The 22,700-nt window shown below is 45.7% G+C and overlaps 1 protein-coding gene across 1 annotated transcript in view; it reads right to left on the reverse strand.

The window, feature by feature from the left end:
- Positions 1 to 3,932: 3,932 nt before the first annotated feature.
- LOC137570523 (vertebrate ancient opsin-like) overlaps positions 3,933 to 22,700 on the reverse strand; it is a 298,413-nt gene continuing 279,645 nt past the window's right edge. The window contains exon 4 of the mRNA XM_068279214.1: positions 3,933 to 4,645. Within this exon, the coding sequence (XP_068135315.1) occupies positions 4,370 to 4,645 (276 nt within the window). The 3' untranslated portion in view covers positions 3,933 to 4,369. The remainder of the gene's footprint in view (positions 4,646 to 22,700) is intronic.

A 22,700-nucleotide genomic window follows, 5' to 3' on the forward strand; every position in this document is an offset into this window, starting at 1 on the left:
ACCATCTCCGCCACTATTTCCCCTCCGCTGCTATCTCCATCAACATTTACATGGTTCCCAGAGCTTCATCTAATTCAAATTTCCCACTGGGTGTCATTATAGCCGCAATGAACATTGTTCCATGCTGCTGCGGGTGCCAAAATGTGCTGTTTCGCATTTGCATAGCTATGTTTATTTTGTTAGGGACAGAGGCAGATGTGTCTTTAAAGCTAGAAGAAAAATATATAGAGGTTATTACTATACATAATAGCACAATATCTCCAACGCAGTATGTCAAAGCATTTTATATTATAGACAGCTGTATGCTGATGTAGCATAATACAGCACAAGTTCATATATTGACAACATAGGCAAACAATTACTGTATTACAAACACACATTTTTTTTTCTTTTACACATGTACAAATCATTGACATACATTTTGCTGTTACAGACATGAATTCAGTAGATCACACTGCTATATAAAACAAACCATACTGCCAGGGCCGGATTTACCCTAAGGCCCCGTTCACATTGCACGCGTTTCCAGCCGCGTTTTGGAAACGCGTGCAGGTGGCCGACACGCACGACATCAGACATTGCATAGAGTGCACTGTCTGATGTTCACACTGCATGCGTTCCGGACCTGTGCGGTCCGGGAACGCATGCTGCACGCATTTTTTGTAAAAACGCGTGGCTGTCCCATTCACTTTTCAGTGATGGGATCAGCCACGCAACGCACACAAACGCGGTTGGCGTGCGTTCGTACGCGTTGCGTTCCGCATGCATGGCCATCCGCGTTTGTGATGTGAACGGGGCCTAAGGCACTGTAGGCACATACCTGCAGGCGCCTGATGATGGAAAGGCGGCTCACTCCCCTTCCTCTCTCCTTCCCTATGCAGAGTCCTGATGAAAGTGTAAATGAGAGATTACTAAACCTGCTCTCGGCATTCCAATGATGAGATCTCCCTTCAGTCAGGGGAACCTCTAGCTACTTAATACTAAAGTTCTTCTAGCTACCTAATATTTGGGGGACCTTTAGCAACTTAAAGTGAACATCCGGACTAAAAATCTACTCAGCAGAACTGAAAAGGCTTGGTGTTTCTTTAACAGTTTCACAGCATCAGAACTTTGTTTTTCTTAACAAAGCATAATTTTTAGCTGCATTTTTAGCTAAGCTCCACCCATCAAAGAAAACTGCCCAGGCTTTTTTTCCCTGATGCTGTGCAAAGCATGATGGGATTTCCTATGTTGTTATTCATGTTGCCTAGCAACTGGGAGGGGTGATCAGCACACAGGACAGTTGGAACTGTGTCTCATGCTCCCTGTCACCTCCTTTCAACTAAAAGATGGCTGCTCTCGTGAAATCAAACATTTGCCTGTTCTTTTAAAACAGGGTGGGTAAGAGATTATATTGCCTATCTATTTCAATTAGCATAGCTAATGTAACTTAATGACAGTATGTTTGTTTAGGCTGAAGTTCCTCTTTAATATCGAAGGTACTTCTGGCTACCTAATGCTAAGGGACACCTGTAGCTACCTATGACAGGCAAGGAAAGTAATGGAGAAATTACAGCTGGGGCAGCCAGCACACTAGCAGTGCAGTTCAGAGGGGGTTTGTAGGTTCATGGAGGGCGAAGTCTAAAGTGCCAGGACATCTGTGCCTATAGGCTCCTGTTAGGTAAATCCAGGACCGCATACTGCTATACAAATCACACGGCTGTACACACACAATCTGCACAGAACATGATTCCTGCGTATTCTGAACCATCGTCCGGGACAATGTGTACTGTACATTAAAAACACACTCAGAAAACATAATTAAAACACACATAACATTGAAATACAACTCAGTGCTGTTTGTCACCTTAGCAGGCAAACACATTCTAGAGGTAACCCATACATGGTTAGAATTATTGAACAATCTTTTTTAACACCTGATTCAGAAATAAACCTAAGCTCTGAAAATGATCTTAAAGGGCACCTGAACTGGCAATAAACCCATAACCTACACATGCCAGCGTGTGCAGTATGTGTTGATTATACTTACCTGTCCAGTGGTTTGGATTGAGTGCTTTCCTTTGTGCTGCTCTGCCCCCTCTGTTGGTTGATGGGTGGCTCATGCTCTGTCTACTTCACGCTCACTATGATTTTGCACTTCTTCCTGGCTGTGCACAGCAGCCGGGGCCAGGAGCACGCCTCAAGTATGCCTGTTCAGAATGCTCCCAAATGCAGGTATTGTGCACAGGCAGGCAAGAGTGCAACAAGGTAGCGCAAATAGACAGAGCATTCGCCACTCTGTGCAACTGGCCAGGAGCAGAGATCCGAACTGATGGACAGGTAAGGACAAGCTTTTTTAAATGTAGAAAACTGTTGCACAAACATATTGCTTTTGAATGGTTTTATTACTAGGGATGGTCGGAAATGCCAAATTCCGATTCCACAGAAAATGCGCTTTCTGCCATTGGCGATTACCGCTACCGCTTTCCGCTTTCCGATGCGTATTTCCAGCAGAAGTTTAGGGTTTAAATTGTGGAATGGGATTTATAACTCCTTATGCAACCTGATTTACTTGGCTTCATGATCTTCAGAAACCTGCTAGATTTCATGTTTGCTTGCATGAGCTCACTGGGTCCAGCCTGCTGATTTATTTATTTATTTATTTTTTTATTGTATTTATAAAGCGCCAACATATCACGCAGCGCTGATCACCTGACATCTAACTGCTAAACAGTAACCAGCACAACTGCCATCTTTTTGTTTACTATTTAACTGCATCAGTGTTTTACTTCAGCTTACATCTGGAAATATGCCTGAAGAAGGGGACTAGATCCCAGAAAGCTTGCATTATTTAACTTTATCAGTTAGCCATTAAAAGGTATTACTTTTACAAGACTTTGTTTTTTTCTACCTACGCAGAAGTTCAGGAAATTTCTGCCGACTTTAACATCGATTTTCTCAAAAACTACTAAGTCTTTTTGAAAAAAAAAATGTTGTTCCCACACTTCTAATCAACATACCCTGAAACATTGGTGTTTCTAGGACCTATGGGGGCTTTGCTATTAACCGCTAAAGTTGCCAAAGATTTTAACTGTAATGTAAAATGCTGAAAATCCGCATTACTGATATGCAGAAATTTAATGACAATCAGAAGACTCAGAATAAATAAACCAATCAGAGAATGGGGATTTAGATGGAAATTTCCACATTCTCTGATTGGCTTATTCATTCTGAGTCTTCTGATTGGCTTAAAATTACTGCATATCAGGTAATGCAGATTTTCTGCATTTTACATTACAGTCAAAATCCGCCGACTTTAGCGGCTAATAGAAAAGCCCTTATAGGTCCTAGAAACACCAAATTGACAGGGTATATCAAACAGAAGAGTGGGAACAAGAGGGAAAACGTTTTTTTTTTTCAAAAAGACCTCGTAGTTTTTGAGAAAATCGATGATAAAGTCGGCAGAAATTTCCACGAAAATTTCCGCGATTTCTGGGCAAATCCGCCTACCGCACTTGTATTAGCGATTTCTGCATGTCGATGTGGAAATGCAATTTCCAATCGGAAATGGAATCCAAACGAGCATCCCTATTTATTACTGATTGTTTAATAATGGTTTCATTATAGTACATACTACAGTACATACTATAATAAAATCAATAGCCAATTCTTTCCTCTTTTGTTTGTGCAGTTCGGATTAGTATATATAGTTTGGAAAAGTGGAGCACAACCTCTTTACACACACAACCACAGAATACTTGCATTTTACTCTTAGGGTACTTTCACATTAACACATTGCATTGTAACTGGCGGAGCCACCACAAGAAATTTCTGAGTTCCCTACTGGGCAAACCTACTGCTCCCCCCTCTCCCCTTTGCCTCCTCTTTGAACCCCCCACCAAAAAAAAAAAGTTTCCCCATAAAAAAACATAATTAGGCCCCACTTTCCCAAACCTAATTAGGTAAGGCATTCCCCAAACACATATTTATATATCTTCTGATGATCTTGCCATTAGAAATTATTCTCCTTTAAAGTCAAACCTAAAGATCCATGTTCACCTTGGAATGCATGCATCTTAATAAAACATAATAGTGAGTTAGAGTACTGCAGACATTTCTGATTAGAATTTGGTGTTCCAATATGAATAGTCATGAATGTTTTTTTCAGTCGGTTATCCATAGTCCTATTGCAATAGCTTCTTATATTAAACATTCAACTCAAGTTCACATGAGTGAGCATGTGTTCCTTACAGGCACCCATGTATTTGTATAGATAGTGTTTCATAACAATCCTTCAGAATAACCTGGGTTTTCTCATGTGAAACTGTGCAACAAAAAAACCCTTTATGCCCAGTGCCCTCTTGGCCTTCAAGTGGGAGGTGAAAGAAAATCAAGGAGTGTAATGAGCAACCAGAGTAACAGAAGGTTTTGGTTGAAGGTACATGTTTGTCTCCTCTTGGCAGTGGGACGCTACTCTTCTGTCTTCATTGGTGATGGGAGTTTTTTCTTCAGAGGTAGGATATTTAGAGGAAACAGCATTGACTGTCACGTTTTCAGGATGTTTACGTGTTGCCATGCAGATTTTGGTGGTTTTTGAGGTACATTTATTACTGGAGGGTTGAGGCAGACTGCTGCAGTGGATCAGGGCAATGAAGCATCTGTAGAACTGAAAGAGAAAATGTCAGTATGTATGATCAACAGCAGAATACATACAAATTGATACATTATATTTTAGTCTTTTTTTGCAACCTGTTGTCTAATAGGCCAGATTACATAAGTCAGTCAAAAATATGCAATCATGATCTAACGGTATAAATCATGAACTGAACTGTCAGTTAAGTAATCATTAGGGGTATAACTCAGAGCAAAGTTCTGGTTCAGCCCCTGGCCATGTTTCTCCAGATATGAGAATCAGGTAGTCGCGTGCCCCCAGATACCAGAAGTTAGAATCCCTGGCCTATATGAAATACACTTTTTTCCTAGGTGATATTTTGTCAAAAAATGTCCTTTAAGCCACCAGCAAGCAATAAAATACTAAAAATAAATTTGATAATACGTTTTCACTATTTTTGTAGTCTTTTTTTCAACTGTAAAATGCTGGAAAGTTAGTTTAAAGATAAGATTAAAATAATCTTCTAAATAAATCAACTCGGGTGAAAAAGTTAATTGCATATGGGCCAGTGTTTCCCCCAGTTACTAATTTTAAGAAATCAGGCAACTCTCACATAGAAAAATGAATAGCCAAGTGCCTCTTAAATACATAAATTAGACAGTCTTACGTGGGCACCCTGATAACCAGATAGACCCACATGGTCAGGGTCATCTGCCTTGTGGGCATATTTAAAATATTTCCCCTCGTACAATGTATGGGGCCAATATTATATTTGGAAATAAAGGTGCATTTTTTTTCAGTTTTGCGTCCATCATTAATTACAAACCTATAAGTTAAAAATTAACAGTAATATTCCCTCTTGACAAACATATTAAAAAGTTTAGTCCCTAAGGTAACTATTTTTTTTTTTTTTGATTGTCATTTTTTATGCACAATTTTTTGGGGGGTACCATGGGAGAGTGTGGGAGGGAAGGTGTTAATTTTAAATGTAAGCGTGGGTATTTTTATTACAATAAATGTATTTAGATGTAATTTTACTATTTGGGCACAAGTTGGCCTTGCGCCTTATCTCCTATTCGAGTACTAAATGAATGCTAAACAGAAAGTAATTCATGGACGTGTTACTCCAGAAGCAGGGGCGTAGCAATAGGGGTTGCAGTGGTTGCGACTGCATCCCGAGGGGCCCTCCCTCAACTTCCGTATTATCTCTCTATTGGTCCTATGCTCATAATAATAATCACTTCTATAGATACTTTGAATATTGGTAATCACTAACAAACGGTTCCCCATCCCCTTCTTGCTCCTCTGACACTGCAGTTGCCATTGGCAGGTTTGGTGCACTGTATAAATTGTTACAAACAGAGTGTTTGGGGGGGGGGGGGGCAATGCAAAACTTGCACTGGGGCCCACAGCTCCTTAGCTACTCCACTGTTCAGAAGATACATTGACACATGGACTCAGATTAATGAATGGGAACTGCATTCCCATCTATTCATTTATCGGATAATGGGCAGCGATGAGTACCCGCACGTGATCGTGCGGGAGCGAGTGTCAGCCGTCTGCAACTGAAGACGTCTATTTTTGGCCCTGGGACTGTGAAATTTCCCAGGATGTAATTATGCTGTACCTGGTGCAGTGAGTAGTTAATATAATTCTATTTTAGTAAACTACTGAAAATGATTTGTAGGGATTATTTGTGTGCTTATTATCCAATGTAGTCTACGTAAATATGTGTATAAAATATCCCAGCAGAGAAAAATTACAGAGCTTGCCTTAGAAAATGAAGTGACGCAGATTTTGCATTAATTGTTAGGTTATCGATAACTATTTCTATAGTTATCGCAACAACAATTTTTTTTTTAAGGTCACCATAATAATATTTCAACCTTTCTAATCTAAACATTTTCAACTGCTCACCATAATAATAGGCTAATTTAAAAGAATAGAATATGGACACTGTTAGATCAAGTTTGAATCAAGTTTGAGTCTATATAACAGACTCTTCTTATAATTATTATGAAAGGTATATAGACGCTGTTTTTTCCCCCTTTTTAATAGCCTGGGCCATTACAGGTCGGAATATTGTTTTGAAAATCTAGAAGAGTTGAAACATTCAACCAAATCTGAAACAATTACAGCACAAAAATAGCACCTGCCATATCACTGTTATGCTATTCATGTCTTCCATGTTATGCTAATCAGCAGCGCTCAATTACTATTAGGTGTTAAATTACCCCCCCCCCCCCCATCCCTTTCTTAATGGAATTAGCCGATGAGCATAATAATTACATAAAACTACACTATATTAAAATAGCTTTGAGGCACCCCATTCTGCTTTTGTCACCCCAGGCATGTGCCTGGTTTGCCTATGCTTAAATCTGCCCTGAGTTTTTTTAGACATATTGCTTAAAAATCGCAAACGTATTGCTTTAAAATGGCAAAAGGTATAATTTCACTTCACAAGACTATTGCACCAAATTGTCATCACAAAGATTATTTGCATCTTAAAAATACTCTTCACTACAGACAATAACATCTCAGAAGGAGTGAACTTTGTGTGCCTCTACATGCTTAACACAGAGATCCAGGATGTGAGAGTCTAATATCTATATAAAACTAGCTTCACGTCAGGAGAATGTGTCATTAGCCTGCCTTAAGGGGCCCATACACTCAGCCGATTTTCTGGCTGATCGATCGATCCAAATCGATCGATCGATCGATCGATTGCAAATCGGTTGGCCAATCGACAGATCGATGGCCAATTTCGATCGATTTCGATGGATTTCCATCGAACTGGCAGGGTGGAAAATTTAGGTCGATCTGATGAGATTGCTTATCTTTTTGCATTGGCCTTAATGGAAATCTGATGGCAAAAAAATGCCATCAGATCAAATTTCAATAGATTTCAAACTGAAGTCTATTGGAATTCTGTCCTGGTAAAAAATGTTCTAAAAACGCATCAGATAGATCATCAGATGCATTTCTTATCTATCTGCTGCCAATCTGACGAGTGTAGGGGCACCTTTACTATGTAGAAAGCTCAAGAGACCTCACATGTCTGCCTGCTGCAGTAATCTATTCATCCAATAAAAGGGATTATTGAAAGTCCAAATAAATGATAAAAGAAAAAATGAGACAATTGGTTTGTTGCTGTCTTGTGCAGCACTGCACTTCATGTTTTATCAGCCATAGCTACTATTTTTACTAGTATAGAATATCTGCAGTCTGCTCCCCTCCTAGATATCTGCCTTTTATCTCAGACTTCTGCTGCTTCCAATTGGTCAAACATTTCCATAGATTACCACTAGTTGGCACAAACATGCACATGTTCTGATTAATATCAAAGGATAGGAGCTCTGTCTGGATGGACATAGAAGAGCCAAGGTCAGAGCTCTGATATATAAGATAGGCACCTGAGCAGGAAAGCAGGAAGCTGAAAACAGTACATTCACAATGTAAATGTAATTCTGGGGGGTCATACTTTCTGACCACCCAGCACAACAAGGCTAAAGGTAGCCATACACTGGTCGATTTGCCATCAGATTCGACCAACAGATAGATCCCTCTCTGATCGAATCTGATCAGAGAGGGATCGCATGGCTGCCTTTACTGCAAGCAGATTGTGAATCAATTTCAGCCTGAAACCGATTCACCATCTGCTGAGCTGCCGCCGTCGCCTGTCTCCCCTAGGGTTGCCACCTTTATGGTGAAAAAATCCCGGCTTGTGGGTGTGGCCTGAGGGGTGTGGTCTAAAAGTGGGAGTGGTGTGTCACGGACTTTTTAAAGGACAACTGACCTGAGAGGGATATGGAGGCTGCCATTATTTATTTACTTTGAAGCAACACAAATTTCCTGGCTGTCCTGCTGATCCTCTACCTCTAATAGTTTTAGCCACAGCCCCTGAACAAGCATGCAGATCAGAGTTTTCTGACTAATGCTGGGTACACGCGATACATTTTTCCGCTCGATTTTTCAACCCGTTCGTTTTATCCGCTCAATTCTCCACTCGATTCTCTTATCTTCCGCTTGTTTTTCTTATCTTTTTCCATTCACTTCTATGACAAATAGAATCGATCAGAAGGAATATCGGACATGACAGGAATTATCTATCAGATCCATCTATCGAGCGGAAAAATGTATTGTGCATACCCAGCATAGAAGTGTGACAAGATTAGCTGCAAGCTTGTGTCGGGTGTTTGATGCAGACACTACTAATGCCAGAAAGCTCAGCTGGACAGCCAGGCAACTGGCTTTGTTTTAAAGGAAATCAATATGCCATCCTCCTTATCCCTCTCTCAGGTCACTTGACCTTTAATGCTTGGTACACACTATACAATTTTCTGACAGATTTACTGTCAGATCGACTATTTCCAACAGGTCCGATCTGATTTCCGATAGATTTTCTGTTCACTGCTATGGAAAATCTACTGGAAATCAGAACAGAAATAGTAAATCTGACAGTAAATCAGTCAGAAAATTGTTTAGTATGTACCTAGCATTAGGCTCAATCTGGGTCTCATAGAGGCAGCATTAACCTCCTTAGCGGTAACCCCGTGTGTGACACGGGGTAAGCCGCCGGAGGGTGCCGCTCAGGCCCTGCTGGGCCGATTTGCTTAATTTTTTTTTTGCTGGACGCAGCTAGCACTTTGCTAGCTGCGCCAGCACCCCGATCGCCGCCGCCGCGCGCCCGATCGCCGCTATCCGGTGCGGCGCGCGGCCCCCCCCCCCCCCCAGACCCCGAGCGCTGCCTGGCCAATCAGTGCCAGGCAGCGCCGAGGGGTGGATCGGGTCTCCCAATGACGTCCCGACGTCGCTGACGTCGGTGACGTCATCCCGCCCCGTCGCCATGGCGACGGGGGAAGCCCTCCAGGAAATCCCGTTCTTTGAACGGGATTTCCTGATCGCCTATCGCCGGAGGCGATCGGCGGGGCTGGGGGGATGCCGCTGAGCAGCGGCTATCATGTAGCGAGCCCTCGGCTCGCTACATGATAAAAAAAAAAAAAAAATTAAAAAAAACTGTTGCGCTTCCCCCTGGCGGTATTTTTCATACCGCCAAGGGGGTTAATGGGTGTATTTATACTTACCTGGGGAGCTTCCTCCAGCCCTATGAGGTGTGGGGGCTCCCTAGCCAGCTGTTTCATTCACTTAATATGCTCCCCCTGGTAATATCTGGCTGGCCGCGCTCTTGTGTGCCATGCATCTACCTATGTAGTGCTCCTGCAGCGGGGAGCATTACACACATGTGCGGTAGTGGCTGGGTTGCGTATATGCAGATGCGCATGACTGGTTGTGACTGACCAGATTACCGGGGGATATCAAGTGAACGGAGAGGCTGCAAGTGAGCCCACACACTTCATGGGGCTGGAAAAAGCCCCAGGTAAGTATAAATACACCTATTATATCAGGTACACTTTAACTTCCTTGCGACCGACTAACGCTGATGGGCAGTTGCAAGGTGGCTCCCCCAGGACCGTCTAATGCCGGCTGGCAACAAGTCCTGGGGGAGGAGCGGAGTTACGAGATCAGTTGCCTGCAGGCGGCAGCCTGTTTCACATTAAAAAAAAAAATAGTTTATTTACATGTACAGCCCTGCGATCTACCGCAGCGCTGTACGGGGGACAGCTCTGTAACTGAGCTGTCCCCTCGAGTGTGCCACAAGAAGATCCCTCTCATAGGCTGATGCCTATGAGAGGTGATCAGCTCTGATTGGCTCTCCGGTGGGAAGGGAGGGTGGGTGAATCATTTAAAATACGTGATTTTATTTAAAAAAAAAAAAAAAATCTCAGCAGCAATCAGATGCCACCAACAGAAAGCTCTGTTGGTAGCAACAAAAGGGGGCAAGATTTAATTGCGTGCTAAGTTGTATGGCCCTGCAGCAAGCTGCAGTGGCCTGAATTTTAAAAAATAGCCTGGTCACTAGGGGGATGTAAGCTTGTTATTTACTGTAGATCGCAAAGGGGAAAAATGAGTTGAACTTACCTGGGGCTTTTAATGGTCCCCCGCAGACATCCTGTGCCCGCGCAGCCACTCACCGATGCTCCGGCCCCGCCTCCAGTTCACTTCCGTAATTTGCAGCTTTTAAGTCGCAAAACTACTGTGCCTGCGCAGGCTTCTCTTTACCCCCACTGACATCCCCGGGAGCATACTGCGCAGGCCGTACAGGCGACAGTGGCAATTTCCAGAAGTAACCGGCGGCAGGGACTGGAGCATTGGTGAGTGGCTGCGTGAGCACAGGATGTCTGTGGGGGTTCATTAGAAGCCCCAGGTAAGTTCAACTCTTTTTCCCCTTTGCCCCACAGTACTACTTTAAGCAGTTAAGAGAAGGGTGGGTCAGGTCTATCAGGGACAGGTGGGGGAGGAGAGGGAGGGGGGGGGGCAGGGTTATGGCAGGACAACTAGTGCAGAAGAAGCGTGGAGGTGTATCGCCCATGCTTGCTATGGGGTTAAGGGAGGGGGTGTTACACTGAAGGGGGGATGCAGTTTTTCGTACATACACCCACATGCTCTATGTACATACATACATGCTCTGTATACATACATACATACATATATGCATACATACATACATACTCTATATAGACGTACATACATACACACATGCTCTCTCTCTCTATACACATGCAGATCACATCACACACACACACACACACACTATATACTAACACACATGCTCTGTATACAGTACATACACACATACTCTATATACATACATACATGCTCTATATATACACGCAGATCACATCACACACTATATACATACACACACATGCTCTGTATACAGTACACATACTCAATATACATACATACATACATACATGCTTTATATATACACGCAGATCACAACACACACACACTATATACTTTACATACACACACCTGCTTTGTATACACACAGATCCCAGAGACACACACACACTATATGCATACACATCACGTCACACACGTCATACATGTACACACACTGCATCCATACACACACAGCAGTGACAGCACCTCTCCTATAGCAGCAGCATCTCCTGGCACTCACAGCTTCAGCTCCACGTGTCTGACTGTATCTCTTATCCTCTCTGGCCGTCCTCAGTCTGCGGGAGGAGGAGGGGGAGGAGCTGCACATTCCTCTCCTCCACACTGAAGTCAATCAGTGTAATCAGCTCCGCAGTCCGCAGTGACAGGGAGCTGTGCAATCACAAAGGAGGAAGGGGGAGAGCAGGCTGTAGCTAGTGTTGGGCGAACAGTGTTCGCCACTGTTCGGGTTCTGCAGAACATCACCCTGTTCGGGTGATGTTCGAGTTCGGCCGAACACCTGACGGTGCTCGGCCAAACCGTTCGGCCATATGGCCGAACTAAGAGCGCATGGCCGAACGTTCCCCGAACGTTCGGCTAGCGCTGTGATTGGCCGAACGGGTCACGTGGTTCGGACCCGAACGCGCTCTGATTGGCCGAACTGTCACGTGGTTCGGGTAAATAAATACCCGAACCACGTCATATCTCCGCCATTTGTCTGTGGGTTTAGCTTTGGGTAGGCAGGCAGGGTAGTTCGCGCTCCAGCCACGCTAGCCAGGGTCCCCCCCAGTCATTGTGTGTCGCTGCTGGGAATAGTAGTACACCGCTCGCTCAGCATTCTGTTTACTGCCACTCTGTGTACCTCGCTCAGCCACACTATATAGCATTCTGTTTACTGCCACTCTGTGTCTGCTGGGAATAGTAGTACACCGCTTGCACAGCCACACTATATAGCATTCTGTTTACTGCCACTCTGTGTACCTCGCTCAGCCACACTATATAGCATTCTGTTTACTGCCACTCTGTGTCTGCTGGGAATAGTGGTACACCGCTCGCTCAGCCACACTATATAGCATTCTGTTCACTGTTCTGTGTCTGCTTGGAATAGTGGTACACCGCTCGTTCAGCCACACTATATAGCATTCTGTGTACTGTTCTGTGTCTGCTGGGAACAGTAGTACACCGCTCGTTCAGCCACACTATATAGCATTCTGTGTACTGTTCTGTGTCTGCTGGGAACAGTAGTACACCGCTCGCTCAGCCACACTATATAGCATTCTGTTCACTGTTCTGTGTCTGCTGGGAATAGTGGTACACCGCTCGCTCAGCCACACTATATAGCATTCTGTTCACTGTTCTGTGTCTGCTGGGAATAGTGGTACACCGCTCGCTCAGCCACACTATATAGCATTCTGTTTACTGTTCTGTGTCTGCTGGGAATAGTGGTACACCGCTCGCTCATCCACACTATATAGCATTCTGTTCACTGTTCTGTGTCTGCTGGGAATAGTGGTACACCGCTCGCTCAGCCACACTATATAGCATTCTGTTCACTGTTCTGTGTCTGCTGGGAATAGTGGTACACCGCTCGCTCAGCCACACTATATAGCATTCTGTTTACTGCCACTCTGTGTACCTCGCTCAGCCACACTATATAGCATTCTGTTTACTGCCACTCTGTGTCTGCTGGGAATAGTGGTACACCGCTCGCTCAGCCACACTATATAGCATTCTGTTCACTGTTCTGTGTCTGCTTGGAATAGTGGTACACCGCTCGCTCAGCCACACTATATAGCATTCTGTTTACTGTTCTGTGTCTGCTGGGAATAGTGGTACACCGCTCGCTCAGCCACACTATATAGCATTCTGTTCACTGTTCTGTGTCTGCTGGGAATAGTGGTACACCGCTCGCTCAGCCACACTATATAGCATTCTGTTTACTGTTCTGTGTCTGCTGGGAACAGTAGTACACCGCTCGCTCAGCCAGAGTATATAGCATTGTGTTTACTGCCACTCTGTGTACACCGCTCAGCCAGACTATATACCATTGTTTACTGACACTCTGTGTACACCACTCAGCCACACTATATACCATTGTTTACTGACACTCTGTGTACACCGCTCAGCCAGACTATATACCATTGTTTACTGCCACTCTGATTCTGCTGGGAACAGTAGTACACCGCTCGCTCAGCCAGACTATATACCATTGTTTACTGACACTCTGTGTACACCGCTCAGCCAGACTATATACCATTGTTTACTGACACTCTGTGTACACCACTCAGCCACACTATATACCATTGTTTACTGACACTCTGTGTACACCGCTCAGCCAGACTATATACCATTGTTTACTGCCACTCTGATTCTGCTGGGAACAGTAGTACACCGCTCGCTCAGCCAGACTATATACCATTGTTTACTGACACTATATAGCAGACTATATAGCATTGTGTGTACACCGCTCAGCCAGACTATATACCATTGTTTACTGACACTCTGTGTACACCGCTCAGCCAGACTATATACCATTGTTTACTGCCACTCTGATTCTGCTGGGAACAGTAGTACACCGCTCGCTCAGCCAGACTATATACCATTGTTTACTGACACTCTGTGTACACCGCTCAGCCAGACTATATACCATTGTTTACTGACACTATATAGCAGACTATATAGCATTGTGTGTACACCGCTCAGCCAGACTATATACCATTGTTTACTGACACTCTGTGTACACCGCTCAGCCAGACTATATACCATTGTTTACTGCCACTCTGATTCTGCTGGGAACAGTAGTACACCGCTCGCTCAGCCAGACTATATACCATTGTTTACTGACACTCTATGTACACCGCTCAGCCAGACTATATACCATTGTTTACTGCCACTCTGATTCTGCTGGGAACAGTAGTACACCGCTCGCTCAGCCAGACTATATACCATTGTTTACTGACACTCTATGTACACCGCTCAGCCAGACTATATACCATTGTTTACTGCCACTCTGATTCTGCTGGGAACAGTAGTACACCGCTCGCTCAGCCAGACTATATAGCATTGTGTTTACTGCCACTCTGTGTACACCGCTCAGCCACACTATATAGCATTGCGTACTCTGCCAGTCAGTGTGTATATTGCTGGGATCAGTAATACTCCACTCACCGTCAACCACTATATGAGCTCAACATGAGTTCCCCAGAGACCTCCGCTGTGAGCAGCACTCCCAACAACAGCAACAGCCAACGCCCCACGCAAGCTATAACATCCACCCCAGCAGCCAGTGGTCAGCAGCAGCCCTCCCCGGAGGAGAACGTTGTGTCCATCAGTCCGTCGCCAGAGCGATTAATGAGGGCTGCCATTGAGGAGATGATGGGGCCTGATGTGGAGGAGGAGGTCTGGCTCAGGCCAGCATCCCAAGTTAATGTTGAGGACGATGAGGGGTCTGTGTCTGGGGATGTTGGGGTGGCAGAGGTGGTGGGTGGGTCAGACTCAGGAGAAGAGTTGTATGATGAGGATGATGATCGGGACCATCTGTATGTGCCTCAGAGTCCGACCCCGGAAAACATGTTGTATCGTGTGTTTAGGTACTAAAATCTGCGTTCCCTCCCAGTAGTGTTGGGCGAACAGTGTTTGCCACTGTTCGGGTTCTGCAGAACATCACCCTGTTCGGGGTGACTATATAGCAGACTATATAGCATTGTGTTTAATGCCACTCTGTGTACACGGCTCAGCCACACTATATAGCATTGTGTTTACTTCCACTCTGTGTCTGCTGGGAACAGTAGTACACCGCTCACCCGCCACTGTATAGCATTGTGCTCTGTGTCACTGCTGACAATAGTGGTACACCGCTCACCCACCACTGTATAGCATTTCTGTACTGCCACTGTACTGCTGCCAGTCAGCGTGTACTTTAAGGATAAGTGAAATGAGGAAGAAATCCGGTGAAAGAGGGAGGGGCAAGGGAAGAGGTGTTTCCCCTGACGGTTCACGTACAGGCCACAGGGGAGCACCCAAGAAAACCCACTCAATACTGCCCATGTTGTCCAGGACAACAACCCTCACAGATCCAAAAGAACAGGACCAGATAATTACTTGGATGACCTCTCAAGCGTCCAGCAGTGGGTTAAGCAGCACCAGCACATCACGCACGAGGTCCGAGTCCTCAGCCAGTTAAAGTCTGGGCTTTCTTTGAAGACTGCACTGAGGATGTTACCATGGCGATTTGCAAGGTGTGCAAGACCCGCCTGAGCAGGGGGAAAAGTATTAACAACCTCTCCACCACCAGCATGAGCCGCCACATTCTATCCAAACATCCCACTCTGTGGGCAAACGCGGCAGGACAGGGTACCACCAGCAACACTGCCTCCCTTGGGTTCACCAGACTCACCACCAGACCCGCCTCAGCAGCAGCAGTAGCCCAGCCATTGCGTGGTTCACAACATTCACAAACATCAGACGATGCTGACACTGTCACTTTCCGGACTAGTGCTCTTGAGGTCTCCCAGTGTTCATCAAACACAACAACCAACAGCCCTTCGGTGTGCAGCGCTACGGTTGAGTTGTCTGTTTCTGAGATGTTTGAGCACAAGAGGAAATTGCCAGCAAATGACCCCCGGGCCGTGGCAGTAACAGCCAGCCAGCATAGCCAAGCTTCTGGCCTGCGAAATGCTGCCATATCGAGTGGTGGAGACAAACAGCTTCAAGGGCATGATGTCAGTGGCCATCCCACGTTACGTGGTTCCCAGCCGCTACCACTTTGCGCGCTCTGCAGTGCCTGAGTTGCATGAGCACGTGGTCAGCTAAATAACCCGAAGCTTGAAGAATGCCGTTGCCTGCAAGGTTCACCTCACCACTGACACCTGGACGAGTGCGTTCGGCCAGGGTCGATACATCTCCCTTACCGCGCACTGGGTGAACCTTGTGGAGCCTGGCAGCGATTCCTCACCTGCTACGGCGCGGGTGTTGCCCACGCCGCAAACAGCTGGATAACAACAGCAGCACCTACCTCTCTGACTCCTTCTCCTCCAACGCATCTCAAAGCTGTACCTCATCCGGAAATGCTAACCCAGCACCAGCAGCAGTAGGATCGTGGAAGCAGTGCAGCACAGCTGTTGGCATGCGTCAGCAAGCGTTGCTGAAGCTGATCTGCCTTGGGGATAAGCAGCACACAGGGGAGGAAATTTGGAGGGGAATAAAGGAACAGACGGATTTGTGGCTGGCACCGCTGGACCTGAAACCGGGCATGAAGCTAGACACCTGGCACGAACTGGCAATGTACGCAATAGAGGTGCTGGCTTGCCCGGCAGCCAGCGTTATGTCGGAACGCTGTTTCAGTGCTGCCGGAGGCATCATCACAGATCGGCGTATCCGCCTCTCCACAGAAAATGCAGACCGTCTGACTCAAATTAAAATGAATCAATCCTGGATTGGAAACGACTACGCAACACTCCTGGACCCCAACCAAGTAACATGACCGATGAACATCTGGGATGGTTTAGCGTTTCCGGTCCCTGTTTATTGAACCTCTCATCTGTATTACATTTATGACTGCATGGCGGCAAAAAGCATTGCTGCTATATCCGCACGCTTTTTGTCCTCATGCAAGGCCTGGGTTGTTGTGTCTCACAAAGCGTGGCCTTCTCCTCCTGCGCCTCCTCCTGTTCCATCACGTGTGCTGCTGCTGCTGCTGGGTTACCGTTGCCGCGTGGTCCCTGTTTATTGAACCTCTTATCTTTATTACATTTATGACTACATGGCGGTACAAAGCATGCTATCCGCACGCTTTTTGTCCTCATGCAAGGCCTGGGTTGTTGTGTCTCACAAAGCGTGGCCTTCTCCTCCTGCGCCTCCTCCTGTTCCATCACGTGTGCTGCTGCTGCTGCTGCTGCTGCTGGGTTACCGTTGCCGCGTGGTCCCTGTTTATTGAACCTCTTATCTTTATTACATTTATGACTACATGGCGGTACAAAGCATGCTATCCGCACGCTTTTTGTCCTCATGCAAGGCCTGGGTTGTTGTGTCTCACAAAGCGTGGCCTTCTCCTCCTGCGCCTCCTCCTGTTCCATCACGTGTGCTGCTGCTGCTGCTGGGTTACCGTTGCCGCGTGGTCACTGTTTATTGAACCTCTTATCTTTATTACATTTATGACTACATGGCGGTACAAAGCATGCTATCCGCACGCTTTTTGTCCTCATGCAAGGCCTGGGTTGTTGTGTCTCACAAAGCGTGGCCTTCTCCTCCTGCGCCTCCTCCTGTTCCATCACGTGTGCTGCTGCTGCTGCTGCTGCTGGGTTAGCGTTGCCGCGTGGTCCCTGTTTATTGAACCTCTTATCTTTATTACATTTATGACTACATGGCGGTACAAAGCATGCTATCCGCACGCTTTTTGTCCTCATGCAAGGCCTGGGTTGTTGTGTCTCACAAAGCGTGGCCTTCTCCTCCTGCGCCTCCTCCTGTTCCATCACGTGTGCTGCTGCTGGGTTAGCGTTGCCGCGTGGTCCCTGTTTATTGAACCACTTATCTTTATTACATTTATGACTGCATGGTGGTACAAAGCATGCTATCCGCACGCTTCTTGTCCTCATGCAAGGCCTGGGTTGTTGTGTCTCAAAGCGTGGCCTTCTCCTCCTGCGCCACCCTCCTCCTGTTCCATCACGTGTGCTGCTGCTGGGTTAGCATTACCGGTCCCTTTTCCTGGAACCTCTTATATGTATTACATTTATGACTGCATGCCGACAAAAAGCATGTTACCTGTGCAAAGAAAACAGACATTTCCCGCATTTAAAAGACAGTTTTCCCTTTGAAACTTTAAAATCGATTTTCTCAAAAACTATAAGCTCTTTTTGCTAAATTTTTTTTTCCTCTTGTACCCACTCCCAAGGTGCACATACCCTGTAAATTTGGGGTATGTAGCATATAAGGAGGCTTTACAAAGCACAAAAGTTCGGGTCCCCATTGACTTCCATTATGTTCGGAGTTCGGGTCGAACACCCGAACATCGCGGCCATGTTCGGCCTGTTCGGCCCGAACCCGAACATCTAGATGTTCGCCCAACACTAGCTGTAGCCTCATCTAAGTTAGAAAAGAATTATTATAACAGACCTGGCGTCTCCCCCTCTGTGGAATAGTCCAAATTACCGGGCAGATACATTGCTGGTAAAAACATTTTTCCGGCAGCGGCTTTTTAATTGATTTAACGGCTGGGCTGGGGAGATACCGGCCAGGTGGCAACCCTAGACTCCCCCCCCCCCCCGCATACATTACCGGAAGCCTGGTCCCGGGCATCTTCTCCACATTACGGCATCCGCATATAACTTTCTGTCACTCCAGTGACAGCGGAAGTTCAAATAGAGCGCCCTCTATTTGTACTCCCGCTGTCACTGCAGGGACACAGGACCAGTGGTGCTCAGCAGAGCTCGAATATTCGAGTAGCTCGAATATTCGAGCTCTTTTCCAGCTATTCGAGCTCGGTATTCGAGCTCCGAATAGCTGTAGCTATTCGAATGGGCTATTCGCGTACACTCGAATAGCCCATTCACTATTCGAGCTATTCGAGCAAACGGCGCTATTCGAGCTCGGTACCGAGCTCGAATAGCGTCATAGCCCAGATTGATGTCCTTAGAGCCAATCAGAGGGCTCCCAGGCCCTCTGACGGCAGCCAATCACAGAGGGGGACCCTGGCCAGCCCCTACCCTATAAATAGCGGCCGCCATGTTACGTTTCTCCGTCCTTGCCTGAGACTTGCATAGAGAGAGAGTTGCTCCTTTGTGCTTTGGCTTAGCAAGAGCTTTATTGTGGTCATTTACCTAGCGTTTTTGCTCACATACACCTCCTATACACACCTATATTGTTGTTAGTTAGTTAGACATTGTATTTTAGTTAGTAGCTTTTGTGTTACATAGAGACAGGCCAGCTGCTGCAGGCTTACAGCTTTAGGCCTCAGGGCCTGCCTGTGTGGGCAGCTGTCCTCCTGTCCTCTGTTTATTTCTCTCTATTCTATACCAGTATTTCTGCTGTCCTTTACTACTGATTGTATTAGTATTGTAGTTATATACTGTAACTGTACTAGGACACTCACTGTCACTGTTCATAGGCTACTAGCTGCTCCTGCGTGTGTGCACTCACTGTCTGTGTACACACTACACACACTCTATTTCCAAGTTCTGATAACTGATCAGGGTTGCCAACCCAAATTCTAATTTTTCCTGGACAAGATGGTCAAAAAATCTGGACACCCCAAATTTTAGACGGACAGGGGGCGGAGTCAGGGGCGGAGTCAGGGGCGGAGCCAGTAACAGGATTTTGGGGGAACTACATTTTGGGTTCTCTGTGGTTTTTTTTTTTTTTTATTGCTGACTTTGATTCATACAATCCTATATAATAAAATCCCTGTGCTGCTGAGTCCTCCTGTGTCCGTGCTTCCAGACCTGACAGTTTGTTGTCTGTGAATCTTGTTGCATTGTGGTGGGAAATAACAGCTTTTTCCAACTGCCATTTTCTACATAAAAGGACCACCATCATGAAAAATGTAGGCAGTTAAAATCTGACAGAGCGGACAGGTTTTGGGCCAGTGCATCTCCTCATGGGGGATTCTCAGGGTTTTCTTTGTTTTCAACAGCATTTCTTGAACAGCAGTCTAACTGCCAAAATAGTAAGATACCAGCCAGCCTCCCTAATCACTTACACACTATTTTGTTAGACTTTGCAACTGCTGTTCATGAAATGCTGTTGAAAACAAAGAAAACCCTGAAAATCCCCCATAAGGAGATGGACTGGCCCAAAACCTGTCCTGTCAGATTTTAATTGCCTACTTTTTTCAAGATAGTGGTCCTTTAAAATAACAGTATTTCCCTTTATTTAGCCACAACCGGCATAATCGGTTTGCAACAAATATGGAGAAACTATGCAGTCATCATCCTGGTCCTCATCTTTCACTTTCTCCAGCAACAACCCATCTCTGCAGTGTGTGATGCCCCTATCTATCTGTTGTCTCTCCTTTGCTCCCCCATCTTTGCACAAATCATCCCCTTATAACTCCCTCAGCCCCACATCATGTTCATCCCTTTCCTGCTCCCCATCCTAGCACACATCCACATGTCATCCCAGTCCTCCACTGCCTCCATAAACACCCATTTCTAAACTGCATAAAACCCCTCCCACCCTCAATCACTCTTCCCAATTTACCTGCCAGCTGCCACAGACTGTCACTCTGATGATCAATCATCATCATCCAAACCCCATAATTTCACTCAGCAGCACTAAAATGACTGTGCACTCACAGAGTGTGATCCCATCTACCCACCACCACAATGATACCCCACCCTAATAATTAGATCTTTTCAAGCCAGCAGCAGCCAGGCCCAGGCTGTCTCTCTCTCTCTCTCTCTGCCTGTGACTCCCACTGCCCCATACAGGCAGGCACTCACACAGGGTGGGTGATCCTCCTACCAGCATCCAACTGCGGCTCCTGAGTCCTGGTCATCCTCCTGATTCTGACCCATCCTGGTCCTGGAGTGAGGCGGGCAGACAGCCAGCGTGGGTGGCAGTGGTTGGAGCAGGAGCACACAGCCACTGCACTGGACAAAGTGTCACTGATGGTCGGTGGCAGGCAGTGGTGCCTCAGTCTCAGTCAGGCAGCCCCAGTGTATGCTCTGTATGGCCATGGCTGCTCCTTCTTTCCTTCCTCGTTTCCTCGTGGTGCCTGGCTGGAGGATGTGACATACCGTGGGCGGGCCCAGCTGCCTCTCTTCTAATTGGCTGGAGAGAAGCACAGCTGTTGTTTTCATTGGAAGGAGCCAGGGAGGAAAGAAGGGAGGGGGTCAGGGGACAGAGAGGAGGACCTGGTTTAGCCGCACAAGCCAGCAAGCCTGTGTACAGCGAAGCGTTCATGCGCAGAAGCAATCGCTGTGAAAATGACACTCATTGGACGGACGCCTGATCTCAAATACGGACAAGTACGGACAGTGCCTTTTTGGGGTCATAAATACGGACTGTCCGTATATATACGGACGCTTGGCAACCCTGTAACTGATTGATTATTGTAATTGAATATTGTAATTAGTTAGTTGTACTCACTGTTACTACTTACTGTACTAGGAGTCTAGGACACTCAGTCACTGTTCATAGGCTACTAGCTCCTGCGTGTGTGCACTCACTGTCTGTGTACACACTACACACACTCTATTTCCTTCTGATAACTGATTGATTATTGTAATTAGTTAGTTGTACTTACTGTTACTACTTACTGTACTAGGAGTCTAGGACACTCAGTCACTGTTCATAGGCTACTAGCTCCTGCGTGTGTGCACTCACTGTCTGTGTACACACTACACACACTCTATTTCCTTCTGATAACTGATTGATTATTGTAATTAGTTAGTTGTACTTACTGTTACTACTTACTGTACTAGGAGTCTAGGACACTCAGTCACTGTTCATAGGCTACTAGCTCCTGCGTGTGTGCACTCACTGTCTGTGTACACACTACACACACTCTATTTCCTTCTGATAACTGATTGATTATTGTAATTAGTTAGTTGTACTTACTGTTACTACTTACTGTACTAGGAGTCTAGGACACTCAGTCACTGTTCATAGGCTACTAGCTCCTGCGTGTGTGCACTCACTGTCTGTGTACACACACTACACACACTCTATTTCCTTCTGATAACTGATTGATTATTGTAATTAGTTAGTTGTACTTACTGTTACTACTTACTCTTACTGTACTAGGAGTCTAGGACACTCAGTCACTGTTCATAGGCTACTAGCTCCTGCGTGTGTGCACTCACTGTCTGTGTACACACACTACACACACTCTATTTCCTTCTGATAACTGATTGATTATTGTAATTAGTTAGTTGTACTTACTGTTACTACTTACTCTTACTGTACTAGGAGTCTAGGACACTCAGTCACTGTTCATAGGCTACTAGCTCCTGCGTGTGTGCACTCACTGTCTGTGTACACACACTGCACACACTCTATTTCCTTCTGATAACTGATTGATTATTGTAATTAGTTAGTTGTACTTACTGTTACTACTTACTGTACTAGGAGTCTAGGACACTCAGTCACTGTTCATAGGCTACTAGCTCCTGCGTGTGTGCACTCACTGTCTGTGTACACACTACACACACTCTATTTCCTTCTGATAACTGATTGATTATTGTAATTAGTTAGTTGTACTTACTGTTACTACTTACTGTACTAGGAGTCTAGGACACTCAGTCACTGTTCATAGGCTACTAGCTCCTGCGTGTGTGCACTCACTGTCTGTGTACACACTACACACACTCTATTTCCTTCTGATAACTGA

This window comes from Hyperolius riggenbachi, chromosome 4 (genome assembly GCF_040937935.1).
Source record: "Hyperolius riggenbachi isolate aHypRig1 chromosome 4, aHypRig1.pri, whole genome shotgun sequence".
NCBI lineage: Eukaryota > Metazoa > Chordata > Amphibia > Anura > Hyperoliidae > Hyperolius > Hyperolius riggenbachi.